This window comes from Oncorhynchus tshawytscha, linkage group LG17 (genome assembly GCF_018296145.1).
Source record: "Oncorhynchus tshawytscha isolate Ot180627B linkage group LG17, Otsh_v2.0, whole genome shotgun sequence".
Classification (NCBI taxonomy): Eukaryota; Metazoa; Chordata; class Actinopteri; order Salmoniformes; family Salmonidae; genus Oncorhynchus; species Oncorhynchus tshawytscha.
In genome coordinates this window covers 2,709,096-2,736,542 of record NC_056445.1, presented here as the reverse complement: position 1 = coordinate 2,736,542, position 27,447 = coordinate 2,709,096, and the positions used below count along the sequence as shown (strand labels likewise).

At 44.0% G+C, this 27,447-nt stretch overlaps 1 protein-coding gene across 2 annotated transcripts in view; it reads left to right on the top strand.

The window, feature by feature from the left end:
* LOC112246927 (segment polarity protein dishevelled homolog DVL-3-like) overlaps window positions 1-26,195 on the top strand; it is a 53,980-nt gene extending 27,785 nt beyond the window's left edge. Inside the window, exons 4-15 of one of the 2 annotated variants that reach the window (XM_042300014.1) lie at window positions 115-254; window positions 8,822-8,966; window positions 10,732-10,825; window positions 10,935-11,004; window positions 11,529-11,668; window positions 13,539-13,615; window positions 14,184-14,251; window positions 14,450-14,527; window positions 15,145-15,276; window positions 15,397-15,564; window positions 16,077-16,292; window positions 24,956-26,195. In XM_042300014.1, the coding sequence (XP_042155948.1) occupies window positions 115-254; window positions 8,822-8,966; window positions 10,732-10,825; window positions 10,935-11,004; window positions 11,529-11,668; window positions 13,539-13,615; window positions 14,184-14,251; window positions 14,450-14,527; window positions 15,145-15,276; window positions 15,397-15,564; window positions 16,077-16,292; window positions 24,956-25,383 (1,756 nt within the window). In that variant the 3' untranslated portion in view covers window positions 25,384-26,195. Of the gene's footprint in view, window positions 1-114; window positions 255-8,821; window positions 8,967-10,731; window positions 10,826-10,934; window positions 11,005-11,528; window positions 11,669-13,538; window positions 13,616-14,183; window positions 14,252-14,449; window positions 14,600-15,144; window positions 15,277-15,396; window positions 15,565-16,076; window positions 16,293-24,955 lie in introns of both variants that reach the window. The other variant, XM_042300013.1, reaches the window with a different exon arrangement.
* Window positions 26,196-27,447: the final 1,252 nt, after the last annotated feature.

The following is a 27,447-nucleotide window of genomic DNA, read 5'->3' as shown; positions in this document are numbered from 1 at the left end:
TCTGTCAGACCGTTGTGATATATAATATAATCCCTTCTCTTTGAATTCATTTATTTTCTTTCTCTTTCATCTCTTTTACGCCTCCTTTGACTTTTTATTTAACCTGCCCGTCAGTGCGAACGCTGCCGGCATTCAGGACAACGAGACAGAGACTGAGTCAGTCGTGTTGCTAGAGAGAGAGAGGGAGCGGGAGAGAGACCGGGGCAGGGAGAGGGAGAGGCCGCGAAGGAAAGAGAAAGACACTCATGACCATGGTAAGTCTTAGTGTCTGTCCATCTGCCTTCATGTCACAGCCTATCCCACTTATATGTCCAATTTGGTGTGGCAAAGGTTTGATGGTATTAAATTGTTCTCCACAAGCCCCTGATCAAATTGATATATGATAACCGGTTTCTATGTTTTTAACACCTTTTATATATCTTGTTGTATGGGAGTCGATGCAATAGAATGTTCGCTGCCTGAAAAAAGAATGTTGAGAAAAGTTGGGAAGTTCACATGCTCATTGAAAATGACTGACTCAAACAACAAAAGAACATTCTATTGGGTGAATCTCATCTTAAAAACCATGCAAATTGGTATCACATCTAATGATTTAACTAGGCTGACTCATCAGTGAAACAACAATGTTACAAGTAGCAGAACCACATACAGCTGAAGTCAGAAGTTTACATAAACTGATTTTAAATGTAAAGGTGATTCACAATTCCTGACATTTAATCCTCGTAAAAATTCCCTGTCTTAGGTCAGTTAGGATCACCACTTTATTTAGAGAATGTGAAATGTCAGAATAATAGTAGAGTGATTTATTTCAGCTTTTATTTCTTTCATCACATTCCCAGTGGGCCAGAAGTTTACATACCCTCAATTAGTATTTGGTAGCATTGTCTTTAAATTGTTTAACTTGGGTCAAACGTTATGGGTAGCCTTCCAAAAGCTTCCCACAATAAGTTGGGTGAATTTTGGCCTATTCCTCCTGACAGAGCTGGTGTAACTGAGTCAGGGTTGTAGGCCTCCTTGCTCGCACAGGCTTCTTCAGATCTTCCCACAAATTTTCTGTCGAATTGAGGTCAGGGCTTGTCCACAACTTTGGAAGTATGCTTGGCGTCATTGTCCATTTGGAAGACTCATTTGCGACCAAGCTTTAACTTCCAGACTGATGTCTTGAGATGTTTCTTCAATATATCCACATCATTTTCCTGCCTCATGATGCCATCTATTTTGTGAAGTGCACCAGTCCCTCCTGCAGCAAAGCACCCCCACAACATGATGCTGCCACCCCTGTGCTTCACAGTTGGGATGGTGTTCTTCGGCTTGCAGGCCTCCCCCTTTTTCCTCCAAACATAACGGTCATTATGGCCATTCTATTTTTGTTTCATCAGACCAGGAGGCATTTCTCCAAAAAGTACGATCTTTGTCCCCATGTGCAGTTGCAAACCGTAGTCTGGCTTTTTTATGGTGGTTTTGGAGCAGTGGCTTCTTCCTTGCTGAGTGGCCTTTCAGGTTATGTCGATATAGGACTTGTTTTACTGTGGATATAGATACTTTTGTACCTGTTTCCTCCAGCATCTTCACATGGTTCTTTGCTGTTGTTCTGGGATTGATTTTCACTTTTTGCACCAAAGTACATTAATCTCTAGGAGACAGAACGCGTCTCCTTCCTGAGCGGTATGGCAGCAGCGTGGTCCCACAGTGTTTATACCTGCGCACTATTGTTTGTACAGATGAACGTGGTATCTTCAGGCATTTGGAAATTACTCCCAAAGATGGACCAGACTACACTGTTTTTTCTGAGGTCTTGGCTGATTTCTTTTGATTTTCCCATGATGTCAAGCAAAGAGGCACTGAGTTGGAAGGTAGGCCTTCAAATACATCCACAGGTGCACCTTCAATTGACTCAAATTATGTCAATCAGAAGCTTCTAAAGCCATGACATCATTTTCTGGATTTTCCAAGCTGTTTAAAGGCACAGTCAACTTAGTGTATGTTATAAGTATTATAAGTGAAATTATCTGTCTGTAAACAATTGTTGGAAAAATTACTTGTGTCATGCACAAAGTAGATGTCCTAACCAACTTAGGTGTCCTAACCAACTAAACTATAGTTTGTTAACAAGAAATTTGTGGAGTGGTTGATATACAAGTTTTAATGACTCCAACCTAAGTGTATGTAAACTTCCGACTTCAACTGTATTTGTTTTTGGGATATTGGTCGTACTGGGAAATAATAGAGGAGGGCAAGTCCCACTTAATTAGAATTCAGGACCTTCCTTCTGGGATAAAGCAAAAACTGCCTAATCTTTTTATGGGAAAATATTTATTGACGGTTTGTTTCCAAGTCAATAATTATCTGGGCAAAACCTGTAATTTTCACGAGTTATCTCCTATTTGGAATAACAATTTTATTTTATCTGGCTCTATGTTCTTTACATCCGCTCATTGGTCTATTTTTAAGGATATTTTCAACCTGCAAGGGCTTCGTTCCTTTCAAGATCTGAAAGAGTCGTATTTTCTCCCTGGTTCTTCCCGTTTCTTGTTTTTTTTAAACTCTCAGACCGTAGAAAACCTACAGGGTACCATAAGACACCAAAAGCATGCTCCCACTCTTTGTTTAAATAATGTAATAAATCTACCTGTTATGGAGGTCAGGGAGAATGACCTACAAATCAATCAAATGTATTTATAAAGCCCTTCTTACATCAGCTGAAGTCACAAAGTGCTGTACAGAAACCCAGCCTAAAACCCCAAACAGCAAGCAATGCAGGTGTAGAATTACGGTGGCTAGGAAAAACTCCCTAGAAAGGCCAGAACCTAGGAATAAACCAAGAGAGGAACCAGGCTATGAGGGGTGGTGTCACGACTTCCACGTTCGGCGTTCGACGTCACCGGCCTTCTAGCCATCGCCGCTCCATTTTTCATTGTTCCATTTGTTTTGTCTTGTTCCCTACACACCTGGTTTAAATTCCTTAATTACACTGCTGTATATTCCTCTGTCCCCCCCCATGTCTTTGTGTGGAATTGTTTTGTGTTACGTGTTTTATGTGTTGCGCCAGGCTGGGTTTCCATGATCCGTGTTTATTTCACGAAGTATGTTTATTTGGTAAACTCCAGCTTTTGTGACTGTTTTCTCGCTTTGCACTTTTGCCATTTTTGCTGGAGGTTTTGAATCAGTATCATCCGTCTGCTGTTTGCTCCTGTCTAAATAAAGTGTGCGCCTGTTCACAACTCTCTGCTCTCCTGCACCTGACTTCTCCTCCAGTAGCGCTCACCCGTGACAGGTGGCCAGTCCTCTTCCTGCTGTGCCGGGTGGAGATTATAACAGAACATGGCCAAGATGTTCAAATGTTCATAGATGACCAGCAGGGTCAAATATGAATAATCACACTGGTTGTCGAGGGTGCAACAGCTCAGCACCTCAGGAGGAAATGTCAGTATCTCTACCGCTCCGGCTGTCTCTAGAGAGTTGAAGAAAAGAACAGGTCTGGAACAGGTAGCATGTCCGGTGAACAGGTCAGGGTTCCATAGCCACAGGCAGAACAGTTGAAACTGGAGCAGCAGCACGGCCAGGTGGACTGGGGACAGCAAGGAGTCATCATGAGAGGTAGTCCTGAGGCATGGTCCTAGGGCTCAGGTCCTCCGAGAGAGAGAAAGAAAGAGAGAAAGAGAGAATTAGAGAGAGCATACTTAAATTCACACAGGACACCGGATAGGACAGGAGAAGTACTCCAGATATAACAAACTGACCCCAGCCCCCCGACACATAAACTACTGCAGCATAAATACTGGAGGCTGAGACAGGAGGGGTCGGGAGACAGTCTGGCCCCGTCCGACGATACCCCCGGACAGGGCCAAACAGGCAGGAAATAACCCCACCCACTTTGCCAAAGCACAGCCCCCACACCACTAGAGGGATATCTTCAATCACCAATTTAGCATCCTGAGACAAGGCTGAGTATAGCCCACAAAGATCTCCGGCACGGCACAACCCAAGGGGGGGCGCCAACCCGGACAGGAAGATCACGTCAGTGACTCAACCCACTCAAGTAACGCACCCCTCCTAGGGATGGCATGGAAGAACACCAGTAAGCCAGTGACTCAACCCCATTTTATTGAAATTATGCAATTAGTGATTAGAAAAAATCCAATCTTTTAGCAATTGAGCTATTGCTGATGCCCTCGACAACCCTCACCTCAGCAGCCACTAACCAATACAATTCAGTAGGCCCTATACCAATGTTAAACAACTCTGTTCCTGGAGTACCACAGGTACTGCTGGATTTTGTTCCAACTAGGCACTACACCTGACCAGCTTAGCTAATTGACAGAGAGGAAGAGGAAGAGGCCCAACTCGATAGAAAATCTGTCTCCCTCCAGCATTTGGTGTTTCTTTCAAGGAATTTTTGTGTGGAGGTCAAAATGAATGGCTTATTTGCTATGTGAGGTTTATTTGATCAAATGGAAGTTTTGTAATGCTTAAGTTGATACGAGTGCCCTGATATAAGTAGGACACATGACATCCCAGCAACTTTGAGAAAAAAAAACATTTCATATCGGAGTTGTCTCGAGATGGCTAGGCATATTCATGGCATGAGGCGAGTAGCAAAGCATCTCTCTCCATTGAATACAGGTGGTTGACGTCAACAACCCTCATCAAATATTTTAAAAAGCATTACAATAATGAGATGCAGGGGTGCAACTTTTGTTTAAAAGTGTGTGGTGGGGGGAGGGGCATTTAGTTTTAATCCAGTCAGATAAACACTTCAAACAGCCTACTCGACCGCTCGGAGGCATCCCCGCATGGTCCTAAAGCAAACCGTTGCCTCGTTTTGCATCATATTCCGATGATAAAACTGCAGGAACAAAAAAATGCAAATTCAGACATGTCCTCCCTGTCCCCAGTGAAAGTTGCGTCCCTGATGAGATGTATCCACCAATCCAAAGAAAGGATAAGCGGGAGCTAGACAGACCGCCATGCCGCTTTGTGGACAACGACTCCCATTGTTACAGTGGAGAGACATGAATCTTGTCAGTATATCCATAATGTTTGTAATTGATCAGTTCAGTGATTGCCTAAATTCAACACAACTGGTCTTCCAGGTCGGTTATATCAAAAACATGAAGTGCCAGCGGCACTCCAGGGTCAGGCTTCCCTACCCCTGCCCTATACTACATTATAAACTGGTTGGTTCGAGCCCTGAATGCTGATTGTCTGACAGCCGTGGTATATCAGACTGTATACCACGGGTATGACAAGACATTTATTTTTACTGCTCTATTTAAGTTGGTAATCAATTTCTAATAGCAATAATGCACCTTGGGGGTTTGTGGTATATTGCCAAGTTTCCAGGCATTGCGTTGTGCATAAGAACAGCCCTTAGCTATGGTATATTGGCTATATACCACACCACTTCGGGCCTTATTGCTTAAATATACCATTTCTTCCATAAATAGTGTAACTAGACACAATCTATAATGGTTGTAAACCGAAGGCTTTAATACTTCACCAGCTATGTAAGTTGATGCCCTCATCATAAGGCTGTTTGTTAGAATGTTATGTTGGAATCTAGTGTATATGACAGGATTCAATATTGTATATCATTAAAATCACTTCAAAAGGAGTGAAAGATCCCTTTAGGAATATTATAGATACAGTTTTAATTGTTTTGAAAATAAAATATAGAAATAAGAGATCCAAATACTGATCATAAACAGTTATATGAATAGCGTTTTTGGCATATTTTGGGGGAAAATTATGATCGGAATTTTACAAAGATTATATACAGTATTTTGCAAACCTGGCTGAATTGGTTGCATTATCTCCATAACTATAATATTTTTGGTATTATCATTAGGGAGTATTCCACCTATTGTGAGTTGTGGAAATGTCAGACCAATCCAATTAAAACCAATAGAGCCTGTTGATGGCCATATTGGAAAATGTGTACCCAATGAATAAATAACCAATAGCTAGGCATCATTGTTTAGACATTTCCCAGCTTCATGTAAAGTTTGGTGCACTCATTATGAAGGCATTTTGCAAAAATGTGTTACCTGTACCTCTTTGCTGGGATTTTATATAGGGTGCAATGTACTGGGCAGGTTTTACATCACATTTCTTGATGTTAACACAATTTATAGAATCATATATAATTTTTTTAAATAGACATCAGTGAATGCTTCTAAAACATTTTCTAAGTGTTTTAATGTCAAATATTTGAAATGGCTGCAAAATTCTACAATTCAGACTGCTTTTTTGGCATATTTTTACTACTATTCTGGTAATATTTTGCTAGAAGGTTACATACTTGGGCCGATTTTGTGTTACCCTCATTGTAACAAATATTTGAAGCCATTTTCTGTCTTATTACAGCAATTACTTATTCAGTTATGGTCATGCAAAATCAATACAGTTCCTCCCCATTGAAGTTAATGGGGGCCATCTTGAAAATAGGCTGCTGGGATGACTATATGGCAAAAGAAACTTGCCCAGTGAGTGCCTTGTTCTGTGTGAAATTTGGTGTCGTTAACATGTAGGGTACCATGTGACAAGAGTGCATCCCAATACTGCCTATTTTGTCTCGATGTACCCCAAAATGCATACATGTATTACCTTTGAACCACCAAGGTGGGTCCATAGAGATGTCATTAAGAATTCAATTAATTCATACCTTACTTTGTGTTGTATTATGAAGTTAATGATATATAAATTGACTAACTGCAGAGGAGTCATAACATATAATGCAGCCATTATTGGAGGAATAGGAGGAAGTTGCCCATGGATGCTGATCCAGTCATTTTTTGCATTCTCCCTTAAAGGACGTAGGGGAAGTAACCTGATCCTAGATCTGTGCCTAATGGCAGGGTTTGAATAATGGGTGCCCATGTGTGTTCATTTGATGCCGAAGGTCCAGTCCACTATTTTTAGTGCACCCAAACCCAAAGAGTCAATGGGTGGACCTCAAAATCACCTTGATTCCCTTGCATCCTCTCTCCTCGCCTACTTATCAAAATGTCAGGGGGGTCTTCTCCTCCAATGCCCTGTATGATTCTCTTTGACACTGAGAAGGAGTCGAAGAGAGAGGATGTTAGGAATAAAAAATATGTACACTACAGTGGGAAAGTATTCAGACCCCTTGACCTTTTCCACCTTCTGTTACGTTACAGCTAAAATGAATTCAATTGTTTTTTTCCCTCATCAATTAACACACAATACCTCATAATGACAAAGCAAAAACAGGTTTTTAGAAATGTTTGCAAATGCATTCAAATAAAACACTGAAATATCACATTTACATAAGTATTCAGACCCTTTACTCAGTACTTTGTTGAAGCACCTTTGGCAGCGATTACAGCCTTGAGTCTTCTTGGGTATGATGCTACAAGCTTGGCACACCTGTCGTTGTCCTGTTGGATGGTGAACCTTCACGCCAGGTCTTGAGCGTTCTAGAGCAGGTTTTCATGAAGGATCTCACTGTACTTTGCTCCGTTCATCTTTCCCTCGATTCTGACAAGTCTCCCAGTCCCTGCCGCTGACAAACATCCCCACAGCATGATGCTGCCACCACCATGCTTCACCGTAGGGATGGTGCCAGGTTTCTTCCAGACGTGATGCTTGGCATTCAGACCAAAGAGTTCAATCTTAGTTTCATCACACCAGATAATCTTGTTTCTCATGGTCTGTGTGTCCTTTAGGTGCCTTTTGGCAAACTCAATTTGGGCTCTCATGTGCATTTTACTGAGGAGTGGCTTCCATCTGGCCACTACCATAAAGGCCTGATTGGTGGAGTGCTGCAGAGATGGTTGTCCTTTTTGAAGGTTCTCCCATCTCCACAGAGGAACCCTGGAGCTCTGTCAGAGTGACCATCGGGTTCTTGGTCACCTCCCTGACCAAGGCCCTTCTTCCCTGATTGCTCAGTTTGGCCGGGCGGCCAGCTCTAAGAAGAGTCTTGGTGGTTCCAAACCTCTTCCATTTAAGAATGATGGAGGCTGCTGTGTTCTTGGGGACCTTCAATGCTCCAGAAATGTTTTGGTACCCTTCCCCAGATCTGTGCATCAACACAATCCTGTCTCTGAGCTCTATGGACAATTCCTTCGACCTTGTGGCTTGGTTTTTGCTCTGACATGCATTGTTAACTGTGGGACCTTATATAGACAGGTGTGTACCTTTCCAAATCATGTCCGAACAATTGAATTTTCTCCAGGTGGACTCCAATCAAGTTGTTGAAACATCTCAAGGATGATCAATGGAAACAGGATGCACCGCAGCTCAATTTTGAGTCTCATAGCAAAGGGTCTGAATAATTATGTAAATAAGGAATTTCTAAAAACCTGTTTTCGCTTTGTCATTATGGGGTATTGTGTGTCGATTGATGAGAAAAAATGTTTTTTTTAAAAATCCATTTTAGAATAAGGCTATAACGTAAGAAAATGTGGAAAAAGTCAAGAGGTCTGAATACTTTCTGAATGCACTGTATATTCTGAACCTAGCTGGGCCAAGCGAAGCCAAGCTATACTGAGGTTGCCTGGTTACACCGTAGTTGAACCGCGCTGAAAAGCACAGTGGGAAAATAAAATATCGGAACCAGCACAGTTCGGTTGGCACATAGTATGAAAAGGTAATTATGTAGTATTCATAATGATTAGTATTCATAATCTTATTAGAGCATACCATAGCAAAACATTTTACTTACAAAAAACGGGTGTTTTGAAAATGAAAATTTGCATTCAGGTATTCCCTTCCCATGTCTCTGTTCTTCTGATTTGTTTCTACTGAACACTATTCGGTTGACTTTTCCTCTCTTCCGCTTGCCTGGCGTCCTCCTCAGGTGGCAGGTTGAATGGTCACACGCGTCCAGAGCGGGAGACGCGGCGACTGGAGCTGGCGGGGTACGAGAGCTCATCCACGCTGATGAGTTCTGAGCTGGAGACAACAAGCTTTTTCAACTCTGAAGACGATGATGCATCTAGTCGGTGAGCACCACACACACACACACACACACACACAAACAAACGCACACAAACGGATCAACAGAAAAATGGCTTTTAATTATCTCAGTGAGGGGACTAAATATCCCAAAACAACTACAGCCAGTATGATAAATGGAAAAATCGGGTTAAGTTGTAATTTGAGTGGAACATCCCTTAAATACGAAGAGATCACCTCATTCATTGCTGCCAGTGTTGGTTGTAATAGGCCTTGACGGGTTAGGACCAATTACACTCACACTCACGTACACTGTATATACAAGTATGTGGACACCCCTTCAAATGAGTGGATTTGTCTATTTCAGCCACACCCATTGCTGACAGGTATAAAATTGAGCACACAGCCATGTGATCTCCATAGACAAACATTGGCAGTAGAATGGCCTTACTGAAGAGCTCAGTGACTTTCAACGTGGCACCGTCATAGGATGCCACCTTTCCAACAAGTCAGCTTGTCAAATTTCTGCCTTGCTAGAGCTGCCCCGGTCAAATGTAGGTGCTGTTATTGTGAAATGGAAACGTCTAGGAGCAAAAACGGTTCAGCCGTGAATTGGTAGGCCACACAATGTCACAGAACAGGACCAGCGAGTGCTGAAGCGCGTGGCGTGTAAATAAATCGTCTGTCCTCGGTTGCAACACTCACTACCGAATTCCAAACTGCCTCTGAAAGCAACATCAGCACAATAACTGTTTATCGGGAGCTTCATGAAATGGTTTTCATTGGGAGCTTCATGAAATGGGTTCATTGGGATCACCATGTGCAATGCCAAGCATCGACTGGAGTGGTGTAAAGCTCGCCGCCTTTGGAGCAGTAGAAACACGTTCTCTGGAGTGATGAGTCACGCTTCACCATCTGGCAGTCCGACGGATGAATCTGGGTTTGGCGGATACCAGGAGAACACTACCTGCCTCAATGCATATTGCCAACTGTAAAGTTTGGTAGAGGAGAAATAATGGTTTGGGCTAGGCCCCTTAGTTCCAGTGAAGGGAAATATTAACACTACAGCCTAAACTGACATTCTAGACGATTATGTGCTTTCAACTTTGTGGTCACAATTTGTGGAAAGCCCTTTCGTGTTTCAGCATGACAATGGCCCTGTGCATAAAGCGAGGTCCGTACAGAAATGGTTTGTCGAGATCGGTGTGGAAGAACTTGACTCGCCTGCACAGAACCCTGACCTCAACCCCACCTAACAACTTTGGGATGAAATGCGAACACCGACTGCGAGCCAGGCCTAATCGCCCAACATCAGTGCCTGACCTCACTAAAGCTCTTGTGGCTGAATGGAAGAAAGTCCCCGCAACAATGTTCCAACTTCTAGTGGAAAGCCTTCTTAGAAGAGTGGAGGCTGTTTATAGCAGCAAAGGGGGGACCAACTCCATATTAATGGCCATGATTTTTGGAATGAGATGTTTGATGAGCATGTGGCCGAATACTTTGATCAAGTAGTGTACATTTACCCAAGACACTAAAAAGGTGTCCTATCACATGAAAACATTACATAATCCATTTGATGTATACACTCTACGTGATCGCTATCTACTCTTATTCAAGTGCCCACAAATCATATGCTCTAGAAAAGCCATACAAAAGACTGTTGCTTTTCCCTTTGAGCTCAATGGCCACGTCTAAGATTGGCTCAAATGGATGGAGTCACATGTGGCCAATCAACCACTGGCAGATGAGTGTGCATTGTGTGTCATGACACCACAGTGAGTTGTATCGCCGCTGAGATGTCATCACCCGCAGGTTCAGTGGCTCCACGGAGCAGAGCACTTCGTCGAGGCTCATGAGACGACATCGGCGGCGGCGGCGGAAACCCAAAGCGCCACGGATGGAGAGGGTAAGACACACACAGATGCCAGTTTGCTTTGTGTTCAGTGGTCCTTGTACATGTCCTCACCTCTATCTCTTTCAGTCATTCCTCTACTCCTCCCCCTCTTTCTGTCCAGTCGTCCTCTTTCAGCAGCGTCACAGATTCCACCATGTCACTGAACATCATCACTGTCACTTTAAATATGGGTGAGTAGTACTGTTCATCTATATCTGTGTAATGTATATAACTTTACGTCTATATGATATTTTATATATCATTGGTGATTTATGGATTGACTTCAAGATTCAGAGACCACCCACTGGGCACAGAAGTCAGTTCAACGTCTAATTTGGATTTACATTTGGTTGAGTTGTCAACTAACGTTGATTCAACCAGTAGATCGGAACTTCTCTGAGACGCTTTGTGTATACGAGCCCAGAGGCCAAAGACTCCCTTTTCAAAGAGGGATTCATATGTATCCTTCACTCTGGCTATTGGTTTACATCAGAGGCCAAAGACTCCATTTTCAAAGAGGGATTCATATGTATCCTTCACTCTGGCTATTGGTTTACATCAGAGGCCAAAAACTCCCCTTTCAGAGGGATTCATATGTATCCTTCACTCTGGCTATTGGTTTACATCTGTAGGGAAGGTATCCTTTGTTTTGTTCAACACTCTTTCTTTCTCTTGTCATTACTCTTCCTTCCTCCTCCTCCCTCCCTTCATGCAGAGAAGTATAACTTCCTGGGCATCAGTATTGTGGGTCAGAGTAACGAGAAAGGAGATGGAGGAATCTACATCGGCTCTATCATGAAGGGAGGGGCGGTGGCCGCCGATGGACGCATCGAGCCTGGAGACATGCTGTTGCAGGTGTTTGTTGAGCGTTTGTGTTTAACAGTGGTGGAAAAAGTACCCAATTGTCATACTTGAGTAAAAGTAAAGATACCTTAATAGAAAATGACTTACTTAAAATTGAAAGTGATCCAGTAAAATACTACTTGAGTAAAAGTCTAAAAGTATTTGATTTAAATATACAAGTGTCAAAAGTTAATGTAATTGCTGAAATTATATTTAAATAACATATGGAATCATGTAGTTACCAAAAAAGTCTTAAACAAATCCAAATATATTTTATATTTGATATTCTTCAAATTGCCACCCTTTGTCTTGTTGACAGCTTTGCACACTCTAGGCATTCTCTCAACCAGCTTCACCTGGAATGATTTTCCAACAGTCTTGAAGGAGTTCCTACATAAGCTGAACATTTGTTGGCTACTTTTCCTTCACTCTGCGGTCCGACTCATCCCAAACCATCTCAATTTGCTTGAGCTCGGGGGATTGTGGAGCCAGGTCATCTGATGCAGCACGCCATCACTCATTGTCTTGTTGAAAAACAAATGATAGTCCCAATAAGCCCAAACCAGATGGGATGGCGTATTTCTGCAGAATGCTGTGGTAGCCATGCTGGTTAAGTGTGCCTTGAATTCTAAATAAATCAGACGGTGTCACTAGCAAAGCACCATCACACCTCCTCCTCCATGCTTTATGGTGGGAAATACACATCATCCAAAGGAAGATCATCCATTCACCCACACCGCATCTCAGAAAGACACGGCGGTTGGAACAAAAATTCTCCAATTTGGACTACAGACCAAAGGAAACATTTCCACCGGTCTAATGTCTATTGCTCGTGTTTCTTGGCCCAAGCAAGTCTCTTATTCTTTTTTTGTTGTCTTTTTTTTAAACATTTTTTACTTTTACCCCCTTTTCTCCCCAATTTTGTGGTATCCAATTGGTAGTTACAGTCTTGTCTCATTGCTGCAACTCCCGTATGGACTCAGGAGAGGCGAAGGTCGAGAGCCGTGCGTCCTCCGAAAACACAACCCAACCAAGCTGCACTGCATCTTGACATGATGGCCACTTAATCCGGAAGCCAGCATCACAAATGTGTCGGAGGAAACACCGTGCACCTGGTGACCGTTTCAGCGTGCATCTGCGCCCAGCCAGCCACAGGAGTCACAAGTGCACGATGGGACAAGGACATCACTGTCAGCCAAACCCTCTCCTAACCCAGATGACGCTGGGCCAATTGTGCACCGCTCCATGGGTCTCCCGGTTGCGGCTGGCTGCGATAGAGCCTGGACTCAAACCCAGCATCTCTAGTGCCACAGCTAGCACTGCGCCACTCAGTAGCCCCCAAGTCTCTTCTTCTAATTGGTGTCCTTTAGTAGTGGTTTCTTTGCAGCAATTTGATCATGAAGGCCTGATTCACACAGTCTCCTCTGAACAGTTGATGTTGAGATGTGTCTGTTACTTGAACTCTGTGAAGCATTTATTTGGGCTGGAATTTCTGAGGCACACTCCAGAACTCAGACATAATTTACAAATTAAGTGAGTCTGCCAGATCAGTGGCAGTAGGGATTTTGAGGGATGTTCTCTTGATAAGTGTGTGAATTGTACCATTTTCCTGTCCTGCTAAGAATTCAAAATATTTTGGGTACTTTTGGGTGTCAGGGAAAATGTATGGAGTAAAAAGTAAAATGTTCTAAAAATATAAATAGTGAAGTACAGAAACCCCCCAAAATGACTTAAGTCGTGCTTTAAAGTATTTATAAGTGTCAAGAAAGTGACAATAGGAGGAATGGTTTTGGGGTCTTTAATTGGACTTGGTTGGTAGGATTTCCTGGTTTCTTTCTCTTCCTTTTCTACATCACCCCGTCTCTCATCCCCTCTTCTCCAGGTGAACGACATTAACTTTGAAAACATGAGCAATGATGATGCAGTAAGAGTACTGAGGGAGATTGTGCATAAACCAGGGTAAGGAGCAGTCTCACACACACTGATACCTACACACTGATACGTGCTGAGGATCACACAGTGATGATGCAGTCAGAGTACTGAGGGAGATTGTGAATAAACCAGGATAAGGAGCAGTCTCTCACACACTGAAACCTACACACTGATACCTACACACTGATAGGTGCTGAGGATCACACAGTGATGATGCAGTCAGAGTACTGAGGGAGATTGTGCATAAACCAGGATAAGGAGCAGTCTCACACACACTGAAACCTACACACTGATACCTACACACTGATATGTGCTGAGGATCACACAGTGATGATGCAGTAAGAGTACTGAGGGAGATTGTGCATAAACCAGGGTAAGGAGCAGTCTCTCACACAAACTGATACGTGCTGAGGATCACACAGTGATGATGCAGTCAGAGTACTGAGGGAGATTGTGAATAAACCAGGGTAAGGAGCAGTCTCACACACACTGAAACCTACACACTGATACATACTGAGTATCACACATTGCTGCTGGTTTGTGTGTGTGTAAACTGTGTGTACACTGAGTGTTTGCCGTGTGTAATTGTTGACAGCCCTATTACTCTGACTGTGGCTAAGTGCTGGGATCCTAACCCTCGAGGATGCTTCACACTGCCGAGAAGTGAGTACTCACACACAGCATCATGTAATTAGAAGTAATGACTTTGTAAAAACTTCCTCAGATGGATATATTTTCCTCTTGGGAGGATCAAATGTCACCTCTAAGATTTGACATTTCATTTGCTTTTATGGGGGGAAAATCGATGTAAATGTGTTTTACCATGTTCCACAGAGACAAAACAACTCTTTCTCTGTGTAGGTGAGCCGATCCGTCCCATAGACCCTGCTGCCTGGGTGTCCCACACCGCAGCAATGACGGGGGCGTACCCAGTGTATGGTATGAGCCCTTCTTTGACCACCATCACCTCCACCAGCTCCTCCATCACAAGCTCCATCCCTGAGACTGAGCGTAAGTCACCCCTCCCTTTCCCTCTCCACCATCCCCAGCGGGCAAGAGTTGGCATGGGACAACCCAATGACAAAAGTTTGTGGTCGAAATCTGGTGGTGACGACATCAAGACATCTGGTAGAAAATAACATTTGGATTGTTTTCTGGTCGAAGCAACGTCCCAGATTACAACCAGGCAAACACGTATTTTTCTGGTCTCTAAAAAGACGCGTAGAAAAATGTGTCCTATTTTAGTCCGTATAACCAGACCCTGATGACAGAAAAGTCAATCCTGCCATCTTGTCAATACATTTTCCCTAATGGGTTGCTGCACGACTGCCACTTCTGCTTACTTCATTTCCTGCTTGCTGCTGAATGAATGAATGAATGAATGAATGGCTCCCTTGGTGTTTCCCAGTGGGCAAGACTGGGTGAAATTATTATTACAACTGGTTGAAATAATGTTGTTAGGATGTCATTTCAACCAGTTTTTTACAGTTTTGCCTGCTGGGTTGTTTCACTGCTGCAGCTATCTGACTGTTGCCCTTTCCTTCTTTCCCTCCCAGGGCTCGATGACTTTCATTTATCCATTCACAGCGACATGGCAACAATCGCCAAAGCGATGGCCAATCCAGAGTCTGGCCTGGAGGTGCGAGACAGGATGTGGCTCAAGATCACAATCCACTCCGCCTTCATAGGTATTCTTTCTCTCTTTACTCTGCTCTCTTCACTCTCTCTTCTGTCTGTATTGTCTCGCTTTCATAGGGACTATTGTTAAGGTCTCTCTCACTCTCTCCATCTGTCTGTCTCTGTCCCAGGCTCGGACGTGGTGGACTGGCTCTACCATCACATGGAGGGCTTCACTGACCGCCGTGAGGCCAGGAAGTACGCCAGCAACCTGCTGAAGGCCGGCTACATCCGGCACACCGTCAACAAGATCACCTTCTCTGAGCAGTGCTACTACATCTTCGGAGACCTCTGTGGCAGTGAGTCTTATTTTCTCTTCCACAAGATAGCTTTCTTTATGACTCTTCACCTCTCCATCTTCGGAGACCTCTGTGGCAATGAGTCTTATTATCACTTTGTCTTCCACAAGACAGCTTTCTTTATGACTCTTCACCTCTCCATCTTCGGAGACCTCTGTGGCAGTGGGTCTTATTTTCTCTTCCACAAGATAGCTTTCTTTATGACTCTTCACCTCTCTATCTTCGGAGACCTCTGTGGCAATGAGTCTTATTATCACTTTGTCTTCCACAAGATAGCTTTCTTTATGACTCTTCACCTCTCCATCTCCTCTTTCTCTCTTCCACAAGATCTTCTTTAACACATTTGTCTTATTATCCTTTGTCTTCCACAAGATAGCTTTCTTTATGACTCTTCACCTCTCCTTTTCTCTTTCTTCTTTAACACATTTGTCCCTTTCCACTCCTTCCCCTTCTCCTCCACTCTCTCCCTTCCCCTCCTCCCATTTTCTCTCCTCTCCTCCCCTCTCTCTCAGATATGGCTAACCTCTCACTGGGAGACCACGATTGGTCGAGTGGGGCGTCCGACCAAGACACCCTTGCTCCCCTGCCCCACCCTGGGGCTGCCCCCTGGCCCCTGGCCTTCCCTTACCAGTACCCCATCCCACAGCCCTACAACCCACACCCTCTGCACGAGCCTCCCCAAAGCCAACCTGGAAGGGGGGGGAGTGCAGGCAGCCAGCACAGCGAAGGTGAGATGCTCCGCTACACATACACGCAAACTAACAGAGAGACACACACAGAAAGGCAAACCAAATGACTGGACTGACTTTTTCCACATTTTGTTACATTACAGCCTTATTCTAAAATGGATTCATTGTTTTTCCTCATAAATCTACACACAATAAGGACCCCATAAGTACAAAGAAAAAGGAGGTTTCTCAAATTATTTGCAAATGTATAATAAAAAAATAGAGAAACGGAAACATCACATTTACATAAGTTTTCAGACCCTTTACTCTGTACATTGTAGAAGCACCTTTGGCAGTGATCACAGCCTCGAGTCCTTTTAGATTTGACGCTACAAGCTTGGCACACCTGTATTTGGGAGTTTCCCCCATTTTTCTCTGCAAATCCTCTCAAGCTCTGTCAGGTTGGATGGTCAGCTTGCTGCACAGCTATTTTCAGGTCTCTCCAGAGATGTTCGATCGGGTTCAAGTCTATGCTCTGGCTGGGCCACTCAAGGATATTCAGAGACTTGTCCGGAAGCCACTGGTGCGTTTTCTTGGCTGTGTACTTAGGGTCGTTGTCTTACTAGAAGGTTCACTTTCACCCCAGTCTGAGGTCCTAAGCAGGTTTTCATCAAGGATCTCTCTGTACTTTGCTCAGTTTGCCCAGTCCCTTCCGCTGAAAAATATTCCCACAGCATGATGCTGCCACCACCATGCTTCACCGTAAGGATGGTGCCAGGTTTCCTGGTCTGAGAGTCTTTAGGTGCCTTTTGGCAAACTTCAAGCGGTTTCATGACTCTCTCTCCTTGGTGGGGATCAAAGGTGCCAGATCACCAGGCAGTGGCTGACAGATAGTCAGACCCCCCTCTCTCCCACAAGTTAGGAGAGAGGCAGTTGTTGGGCCGGTTTTATGACTTAACAGCCAGTCATAAATAGTTTGCAGAAACTCTTCAGTATGGGCAGACTGAAACCTCTTTGTTACAGATCTACTTTTTTTATGATGATGTGTATATAGTGGTCGGGAACCTGAACCTGAATAGTAAACCTTGAGACCACTACGGGACCAGCCAATGTACAGCACGGGCTGAACATGACAAATGGTTTAAACTCTACAGACCAGAAAACGTGGGATGTTAGTCCATACATTATTTGTATGAACATAACAAGATTCAGCAACTGAGACATAAACTGAACAAGTTCCACTGACATGTGACTAACAGGAATGGAATGTTTCCCTGAACAAAGGGGGAGGGGGCTGAAAATCAACAGTCAGTATCTGGTGTGGCCACCAGCTGCATTAAGTACTGCAGTGTACCAGATTTGCCAGTTCTTGCTGTGAGATGTTACCCCACTCTTCCACCAAGACACCTGCCATTTCCCGGACATTTCTAAGGGGAATGGCCCTAGCCCTCACCCTCCGATCCAACAGGTCCCAGACGTGCTCAATGGGATTGAGATCCGTGCTCTTCACTGGCCATGGCAGAACACTGACATTCCTGTCTTACAGGAAACCACGCACAGAACGAGCAGTATGGCTGGTGGCATTATCAAATCAAATTTTATTTGTCACATACACATGGTTAGCAGATGTTAATGCGAGTGTAGCGAAATGCTTGTGCTTCTAGTTCCGACAATGCAGTAATAACGAGCAAGTAATCTAACTAACAATTCCAAAAAAACTACTGTCTTATACACAGTGTAAGGGGATAAAGAATATGTACATAAGGATATATGAATGAGTGATGGTACAGAGCAGCATAGGCAAGATACAGTAGATGATATCGAGTACAGTATATACATATGAGATAAGTATGTAAACCAAGTGGCATAGTTAAAGTGGCTAGTGATACATGTATTACATAAGGATGCAGTCGATGATATAGAGTACAGTATCAACGTATGCATATGAGATGAACAATGTAGGGTAAGTAACATTATATAAGGTAGCATTGTTTAAAGTGGCTAGTGATATATTTACATCATTTCCCATCAATTCCCATCATTAAAGTGGCTGGAGTAGAGTCAGTGTCATTGACAGTGTGTTGGCAGTAGCCACTCAATGTTAGTGGTGGCTGTTTAACAGTCTGATGGCCTTGAGATAGAAGCTGTTTTTCAGTCTCTCGGTCCCAGCTTTGATGCACCTGTACTGACCTCGCCTTCTGGATGACAGCGGGGTGAACAGGCAGTGGCTCGGGTGGTTGATGTCCTTGATGATCTTTATGGCCTTCCTGTAGCATCGGGTGGTGTAGGTGTCCTGGAGGGCAGGTAGTTTGCCCCCGGTGATGCGTTGTGCAGACCTCACTACCCTCTGGAGAGCCTTACGGTTGAGGGCGGTGCAGTTGCCATACCAGGCGGTGATACAGCCCGCCAGGATGCTCTCGATTGTGCATCTATAGAAGTTTGTGAGTGCTTTTGGTGACAAGCCGAATTTCTTCAGCCTCCTGAGGTTGAAGAGGCGCTGCTGCGCCTTCCTCACGATGCTGTCTGTGTGAGTGGACCAATTCAGTTTGTCTGTGATGTGTATGCCGAGGAACTTAAAACTTGCTACCCTCTCCACTACTGTTCCATCGATGTGGATGGGGGTGTTCCCTCTGCTGTTTCCTGAAGTCCACAATCATCTCCTTAGTTTTGTTGACGTTGAGTGTGAGGTTATTTTCCTGACACCACACTCCGAGGGCCCTCACCTCCTCCCTGTAGGCCGTCTCGTCGTTGTTGGTAATCAAGCCTACCACTGTTGTGTCGTCCGCAAACTTGATGATTGAGTTGGAGGCGTGCATGGCCACGCAGTCGTGGGTGAACAGGGAGTACAGGAGAGGGCTCAGAACGCACCCTTGTGGGGCCCCAGTGTTGAGGATCAGCGGGGAGGAGATGTTGTTGCCTACCCTCACCACCTGGGGGCGGCCCGTCAGGAAGTCCAGTACCCAGTTGCACAGGGCGGGGTCGAGACCCAGGGTCTCGAGCTTGATGACGAGCTTGGAGGGTACTATGGTGTTGAATGCCGAGCTGTAGTCGATGAACAGCATTCTCACATAGGTATTCCTCCCGTCCAGATGGGTTAGGGCAGTGTGCAGTGTGGTTGAGATTGCATCGTCTGTGGACCTATTTGGGCGGTAAGCAAATTGGAGTGGGTCAAGGGTGTCAGGTAGGGTGGAGGTGATATGGTCCTTGACTAGTCTCTCAAAGCACTTCATGATGACGGATGTGAGTGCTACAGGGCGGTAGTCGTTTAGCTCAGTTACCTTAGCTTTCTTGGGAACAGGAACAATGGTGGCCCTCTTGAAGCATGTGGGAACAGCAGACTGGTATAGGGATTGATTGAATATGTCCGTAAACACACCGGCCAGCTGGTCTGCGCATGCTCTGAGGCGCGGCTGGGGATGCCGTCTGGGCCTGCAGCCTTGCGAGGGTTAACACGTTTAAATGTCTTACTCACTTCGGCTGCAGTGAAGGAGAGACCGCATGTTTCCGTTGCAGGCTGTGTCAGTGGCACTGTATTGTCCTCAAAGCGGGCAAAAAGTTATTTAGTCTGCCTGAGAGCAAGACATCCTGGTCCGTGACTGGGCTGGGTTTCTTCCTGTAGTCCGTGATTGACTGTAGACCCTGCCACATGCCTCTTGTGTCTGAGCCGTTGAATTGAGATTCTACTTTGTCTCTGTACTGGCGCTTAGCTTGTTTGATAGCCTTGCGGAGGGAATAGCTGCACTGTTTGTATTCAGTCATGTTACCAGACACCTTGCCCTGATTAAAAGCAGTGGTTCGTGCCTTCAGTTTCACACGAATGCTGCCATCAATCCACGGTTTCTGGTTAGGGAATGTTTTAATCGTTGCTATGGGAACGACATCTTCAACGCACGTTCTAATGAACTCGCACACCGTATCAGCATATTCGTCAATGTTGTTGTCTGACGCAATACGAAACATCTCCCAGTCCACGTGATGGAAGCAGTCTTGGAGTGTGGAGTCAGCTTGGTCGGACCAGCGTTGGACAGACCTCAGCGTGGGAGCTTCTTGTTTTAGTTTCTGTCTGTAGGCAGGGATCAACAAAATGGAGTCGTGGTCAGCTTTTCCGAAAGGGGGGCGGGGCAGGGCCTTATATGCATCGCGGAAGTTAGAGTAACAATGATCCAGGGTCTTTCCACCCCTGGTTGCGCAATCGATCTGCTGATAAAATTTAGGGAGTCTTGTTTTCAGATTAGCCTTGTTAAAATCCCCAGCTACAATGAATGCAGCCTCCGGATAAATCGTTTCCAGTTTGCAGAGAGTTAAATAAAGTTCGTTCAGAGCCATCGATGTGTCTGCTTGGGGGATATATACGGCTGTGATTATAATCGAAGAGAATTCTCTTGGTAGATAATGCGGTCTACATTTGATTGTGAGGAATTCTAAATCGGGTGAACAGAAGGATTTGAGTTCCTGTATGTTTCTTTCATCACACCATGTCACGTTGGCCATAAGGCATACGCCCCCGCCCCTCTTCTTACCAGAAAGATGTTTGTTTCTGTCGGCGCGATGCGTGGAGAAACCCGCTGGCTGCACCGCTTCGGATTGCGTCTCTCCAGTTAGCCATGTTTCCGTGAAGCAGAGAACGTTACAGTCTCTGATGTCCCTCTGGAATGCTACCCTTGCTCGGATTTCATCAACCTTGTTGTCAAGAGACTGGACATTGGCAAGAAGAATGCTAGGGAGTGGTGCACGATGTGCCCGTCTCCGGAGTCTGACCAGAAGACCGCTTCGTTTCCCTCTTTTTCTGAGTCGTTTTTTTTTTTTGGTCGCTGCATGTGATCCACTCGGTTACACTGGTTGTAAGGCAGAACACAGGATCCGCATCGCGAAAAACATATTCTTGGTCGTACTGATGGTGAGTTGACGCTGATCTTATATTCAGTAGTTCTTCTCGGCTGTATGTAATGAAACCTAAGATGACCTGGGGTACTAGTGTAAGAAATAACACGTAAAAAAACAAAAAACTGCATAGTTTCCTAGGAACGCGAAGCGAGGCGGCCATCTCTGTTGGCGCCGGAAGTAGAGGGCTGCGCCGGAAGTAGAGGGCTACTATCATGCTGGGAGTTCATGTCAGGATGAGCCTGCAGGAAGGGTACCACACGAGGGAAGAGGATGCCTTCCCCGTAACGCACAGAGTTGAGATTGCCTGCAATGACGACAAGCTCAGTCCGATGATGCTGACACACCGCCCCAGACCATGACGGACCCTCCACCTCCAAATCGATCCCGCTCCAGAGTACAGGCCTCAGTGTAACACTCATTCCTTGGAGTCAGACCCATTGTAATTTATTACATAAATGCCTTGTATCATAGGATGCTGTACTTACTATAAAGTCAGACCCCTGTTAATGAATTACATATATGTCAATATCTTAAATATATGTAAATGTCAATTACTGCTTCACATACAAGCCAGTGAATTATATGCATTACAGCTGGATGAGTCACCAGACAGGGCGGGCCTGGCACAGCTCCTGGTAAATGTCCGTTAGGTTTAGCATCTCGGTCCGTTAGTGTAGCATCTCGGTGGATGCTACACTGCAGCATCCACCGAGAGGCTCTTGCTGCCAAGGGAATGCCTGACAGCTTAAAAGACGTTTTGGACACTACAGTGAAAATGGTTAACTTTGTTAAAACCTCTTAGTGATCCCTTCACGCGCCAATCCCTTTAGCGGGATCGATTTGACAACATCCAGTGAAATTGCAGAGCACCAAATTCAAACAACAAGAATATTAATATTCAACATTCACGAAAATATCTGTGTAATACAACAAAATAAAGCTTAACTTCTTGTTAATCCAGCCGCTGTGTTAGATTTCAAAAAGGCTTTATGGCAAAAGCAGACCATGCGATTATCTGAGGACAGCGCCCCACATTGAAACACATGAAAATCATTTTTCAACCAGGCAGGTGCGACACAATAGTCAGAAATAACGATATAATAAATGCCTTACCTTTGAAGATCTTCTTCTTTTTGCAATCCCAAATGTCTCGTTGACACAATGAATGGTCGTTTTGTTCGATAAATTCCTTCTTTATATCCCCAAAATGTCCATTTATTTGGCGCGTTTGATTCAGAAATACACTGGTTCCAACTCGCCCAACATGACTACAAATGATCTAATAAGTTACCTGTAAACTTGGTCCAAACATTTCAAACAACGTTCCTAATCCAACCTCAGGTATCCTAAAATGTAAATAATCAATACAATTTAAGACGGGATAATCTGTTTCCAATTCCTGTTCACGCGAACCAAAATAGTAGGGACCTTCAGAGTGACACATGGAATGAATAGCACTACTTCTTCATTTCTCAAAAGAAAAACATTGACCAATTTCTAAAGATTGTTGACATCTAGTGGAAGCCATAGGAACTGCAACCAGGTTCCTCATAAATAGGGCTTCCCATAGAAAACAATTGGGAAATCCTATGACCTCAAATTTCATTTTCCCTGGCTGGTTTGTCCTCGGGGTTTCGCCTGCCAAATCAGTTCTGTTATACTCACAGACATTATCTTCACAGTTTTAGAAACTTGTGTGTTGTCAATCCAAATATACCAATTATATCCCATATCCTAGCTTCTGGGCCTAAGTAACAGGCAGTTTACTTTGGGCGTGCTTTTCATCCGGACATCAAAATACTGCTACCTAGCCTTAAGAAGTACAGAAGCCACTGCTAGATATTTGGATAGGGCTGTGCTCAGAGTATCTTTGCCTTGGCAAATCGCGCTGTTAAGACACTGATGCACTTTGCATCCACATACCTATGTGTGAGAGTGGATTCTCGGCCCTCACTAGCATGAAAACTAAATACAGGCACAGACTGTGTGTGGGAAATTATTTAAGACAGACTCTCTCCAATATAACCCAACATTACAGAGTTATGTGCATCCTATTAAGCACACCCTTCTCATAACCTGTGGTGAGTTATTCATAATTTTCGATGAACAAATAAGATTTTATATATAAGATGGTTAAATAAAGAGCAAAATTATTCATTATTATTATTATTATTATTATTATTTGTGCCCTGGTCCTATAAGAGCTCTTTGTCACTTCCCACGAGCTGGGTTGTGACAAAAAAATCACACTCATTCTTATGTTTAATAACTGTATCGTATAGTGTGTGTGTGTGGCAGGTTTACACTGATGGCAAACTGTGTGTGTGGCTGACCCTGGTGAATGTTTGGGTACGGGACTATAAAAAGTTTGGGAACCACGGCTCTATGACAACCATTGGTACATCTGATGTATCTGTCTAAAAAAACACTCCACTACCAGAGAAGCTCTACAAAGGACATTGTGACCTCTAGTGGATAAATCAGAGTCTACATCCCTCGACAACTTCACCATAGGACCCATCTAGTTAAACAGAGATAGACAGCTACGCATAAATATATATTGCATTTCGAAATCCGAATGAGCGGTGGTTAGGGTGCTAAAGTATTCATATTTCCGTGAGCGTAGCTTCCAAATGTAACAACGATTGTTGACTCTCTTTTATAACCAAACGGCCATGCTTTTGTTGGTCCACTAAGGACCTGTTTTCATTGTATTACGTTAGTAATCAATAACCGATACCGTGTGTGTGTTTATGTATTCTCTGTTATTATTGAGTTAGTTAGTAAATAAATCATTTGTGTATTGCTGATTCATCGAGAAGGTTAGAGTTCTTGCAGATATCAAGGACTATGCTACGTTCAAAATGAGACTGATATGAGGTAATAATGATGAATAAGTGACTGTTATTGATGTAAGAGATATCTGTATATCTTTAGAGTTTAAGTCGGGAGATAGTAACTCATTAAACAACTTTTCCCGTGGTGCCCCAAACTCATAAGGAATAAATTGTTACATGATTAATTTAATCAGATAACAATTAAACATAGTTAGTTGATAAAATAAATAACAGTCATCCGATTAATCACTTTCGCTGAGGAGTTGCTCCCGGCTGGCCACTCGACCATAAAGTACTGCAGAGATGGTTGTCCTTCTGGAAGGTTCTCCCATCTCCACAGAGGAACTCTGGAGCTCTGTCAGAGTGACCATTGGTTTTTTGGTCACCTCCCATACCAAGGCCCTTCGCCCCTGACTGCTCAGTTTGGCCAGGCGGCCAGCTGTAGGAAGAGTCTTGGTGGCTCCAAACTTCTTCCATTTAAGAATGATGGAGACCACTGAGTTCTTAGGGACCTTCAATGCTGCAGAGATTTGTTGGTACCCTTCCCCAGATCTGTGCCTCGACACAATCCTGTCTTGGAGCTCTACGGACAATTCCTTCGACCTCATGGCTTGTTTTTTTTCCAACTGTGGGACCTTATATAGACAGGTTTATGCCTTTCCAAATCATGTCCAATCAATTGAATTTACCACAGGTGGACTCCAAGTTGTAGAAACATCTCAAGGATGATCAATGGAAAGCACATGCATCTGAGCTCAATATCGAGTCTCATAGCAAAGGGTCTGAATACTTGTGTAAATAAGGTATCTGTTTTTTTAAATTGGCAAACACGTTAAATTTTCTAAAAAACGTTTTTCGCTTTGTCATTATGGGGTACTGTGTGTACATTGATGAAGAAAAAGTTACCAGGTCTGAATACTTTCTGAATGCAGGGTACACACCTTAATACTCTGTGTAGACTATACACCTTTAACTCTCAACCTTTCTCTCTCTCCTTTGCAGAGAGTCGTAGCAGCGGGTCCAACTGCAGTGGCAGTAAGAAGGAAGAGGCTGCTGGGGGGGCAGGCGCTGGTGCTGGTGGTGGCGAGTCCAAGTCCACAGGCCACACAGGGAGTGGCAGCGAATCAGAGCTGAGGAAGGAAAATGCCCCCAGTGATCGCTCAGTGGCGGTGCCCCCTAACGAGCACAGCATGCACAGCCTGATCAGCTTGGCCCACAGTGTCCAGAGCACCCATTCCCACAGCGGTAGCCTGGTGTACAGACCCCCCGGCCTGCCAGCCCAGCCGCCGCCCTCCCTCCCCATCACGGCCCCCCCTGGGTCGCCCCCGGGCCGAGACCTAGCCTCCGTGCCCCCTGAACTCACCGCCTCACGACAATCATTCTGCATGGCCATGGGCAACCCCAGTGAGTTTTTCGTTGATGTCATGTGATGTGTTATCCAGAGGGCGGATCCTCACTGCAGGTGTTCTGGACGTCCTGGTACGGAGAGGAAGGAGGTGGTGGAGTATGAGGAAATGAGGTAGAGGCTAAGAGAAAGACCGGTGGTGCTGAGAGGGATATGGTTGTAACTGCATAGCTCTCCTTCTGTCTGTCTGTCGCCAGTGTTGTGGCGCCTGTACTTTCTTCAGTGAAGAAAATCGGTGTGGATGCAGCTCTCTCTCCTCTTGATCCCCATTAAATAGACAATTTTGTTCATATGTTCTTTTCCACATCAGTTGTGTGTGTGCCTGTGTGTGTATATGAGTGAGTGAATATGTTGTTGGAATTGAATGTTTTCTTTTTGTCATTTTCTCCCTTTTCCTCTACATGTGTCCCATTCAACTGTGTTCAAATCTCTGTGGACCCTCCATTGCAAACCCTCTTTAAAAATCAACACAGTCCATACTAGATGGGAGAAGGCTCAGAAAGAGAGAGAGCGATAGAGAGAGACTGTGGACCATAGAGATTCTATTAAATTACTATTCTGAAAAAAATGGTCCTAATTTTATACTGTGGACAGGGTTGTGTTCATTAGGGCATGCAACGGTTAAAAAACATTTAGCAACAGAAAACAAAAATTTGCCTTTCTTATTGGAGAAATAGGTTCAGGTAGTCCCTCCCTGTTTGTCTATTTTCTTCCATTTGGTGCCTAATGAACATGTCCCAGGTCCCATGAATGTGTTAAGGATGTTGGTGTTACTCTTTCTGAGTGTTCTCTGAGCTGACTCAAATTAACGTCCGAAATAAAACATAGAAAATGAAACTGTCTCAGGTATTTTTGTATCTTTCTATGTTGAGTTTCTCCACAAAAGTTATGTAGACAGGGAGAGAGATGGAGAAGGTTAGAGAGCATAGATGAAAAGGTATTAAGAGGGTGTAAATTACTTCTCATTGCTTTACACTCAGTAGCAGTCATGGTAATTGTGATCATAATCTCAGATAACGCTCTAACCAATCAGTGCAATTAATACTGGAAGATGAAGAGTATACGAGCTGAACCTTGCACCAATATATTACACGACACCAGGGTTGGTGTCAATTCCTTTTCAATTCTGAAAGTAAACTGAAATCAAAGCTCCTCTGAGGAAAAAATGGGAATGGGAATTTCAATTTACTTCCTGACTTGACCCCATCACCCCAACCCTGCATGACACAGGGGCATTTTGTGACATCCAGCATTTTAGTAAAGGAAATTTGAGAAGCATGTTGCCCCAATCTCTTTCCATCTCTTTCTCCATATCTCTCTTGGTACATTGCGATATGTTATTGTCTTTTTCATCATCAACATCCATTTCGAGCCCTATTCTTACATGCTGACTAGACCAGGCACGCGCGTGCGTGCACCATCGTACGCATGTTGATTTTGTCCCCCCACACCAGATGTGATCAGGACACGCAGGTTGAAATATCAAAACAAACTCTGACCCAACTATATTAATTTGGGGACAGGTCGAAATACTTGAAACGTTGATGGCCATTTAGCTAGCTAGCCTTCTGTTGCTAGCTAATTTGTCCTGAGATATAAACATTGGGTTATTTTAACTGAAATATACAATGTCCTTTTTCCTGGATCTTTGTAGAATTTTGACCCATTTTGAGTCACAAAATCGTGTGTTCTCAAGTAATCCACAGATGAAAGGGGAATCCTAGTTAGTTTCTAGTAATTATTATTATTATTATTATTATTATTATTATTATTATTATTTTATCTTGATCACTCCTCCTTCAGTTTTCTTCTGTGGACTTTATATGGCGAAACTTTAAGGTGCATACCACCACCAACTGGACTGGAGTGTGGATCTCAGTTCATCTTTCAATCACCCACGTGGGTATATGCAACTAAAAACCAATGAGGAGATGGGAGAGACGGGACTAGCAGCACGTTACGCTTCAAAAATAGAACTAATGCCTTGTGTCAAAATATAACACCTAGGTCACACCAACACTGTCTTTGCATTTTGGTACACCAGAAGTACATTATGCGTTTGCCTTGCAGCATTGCATTGCCCAGGCAG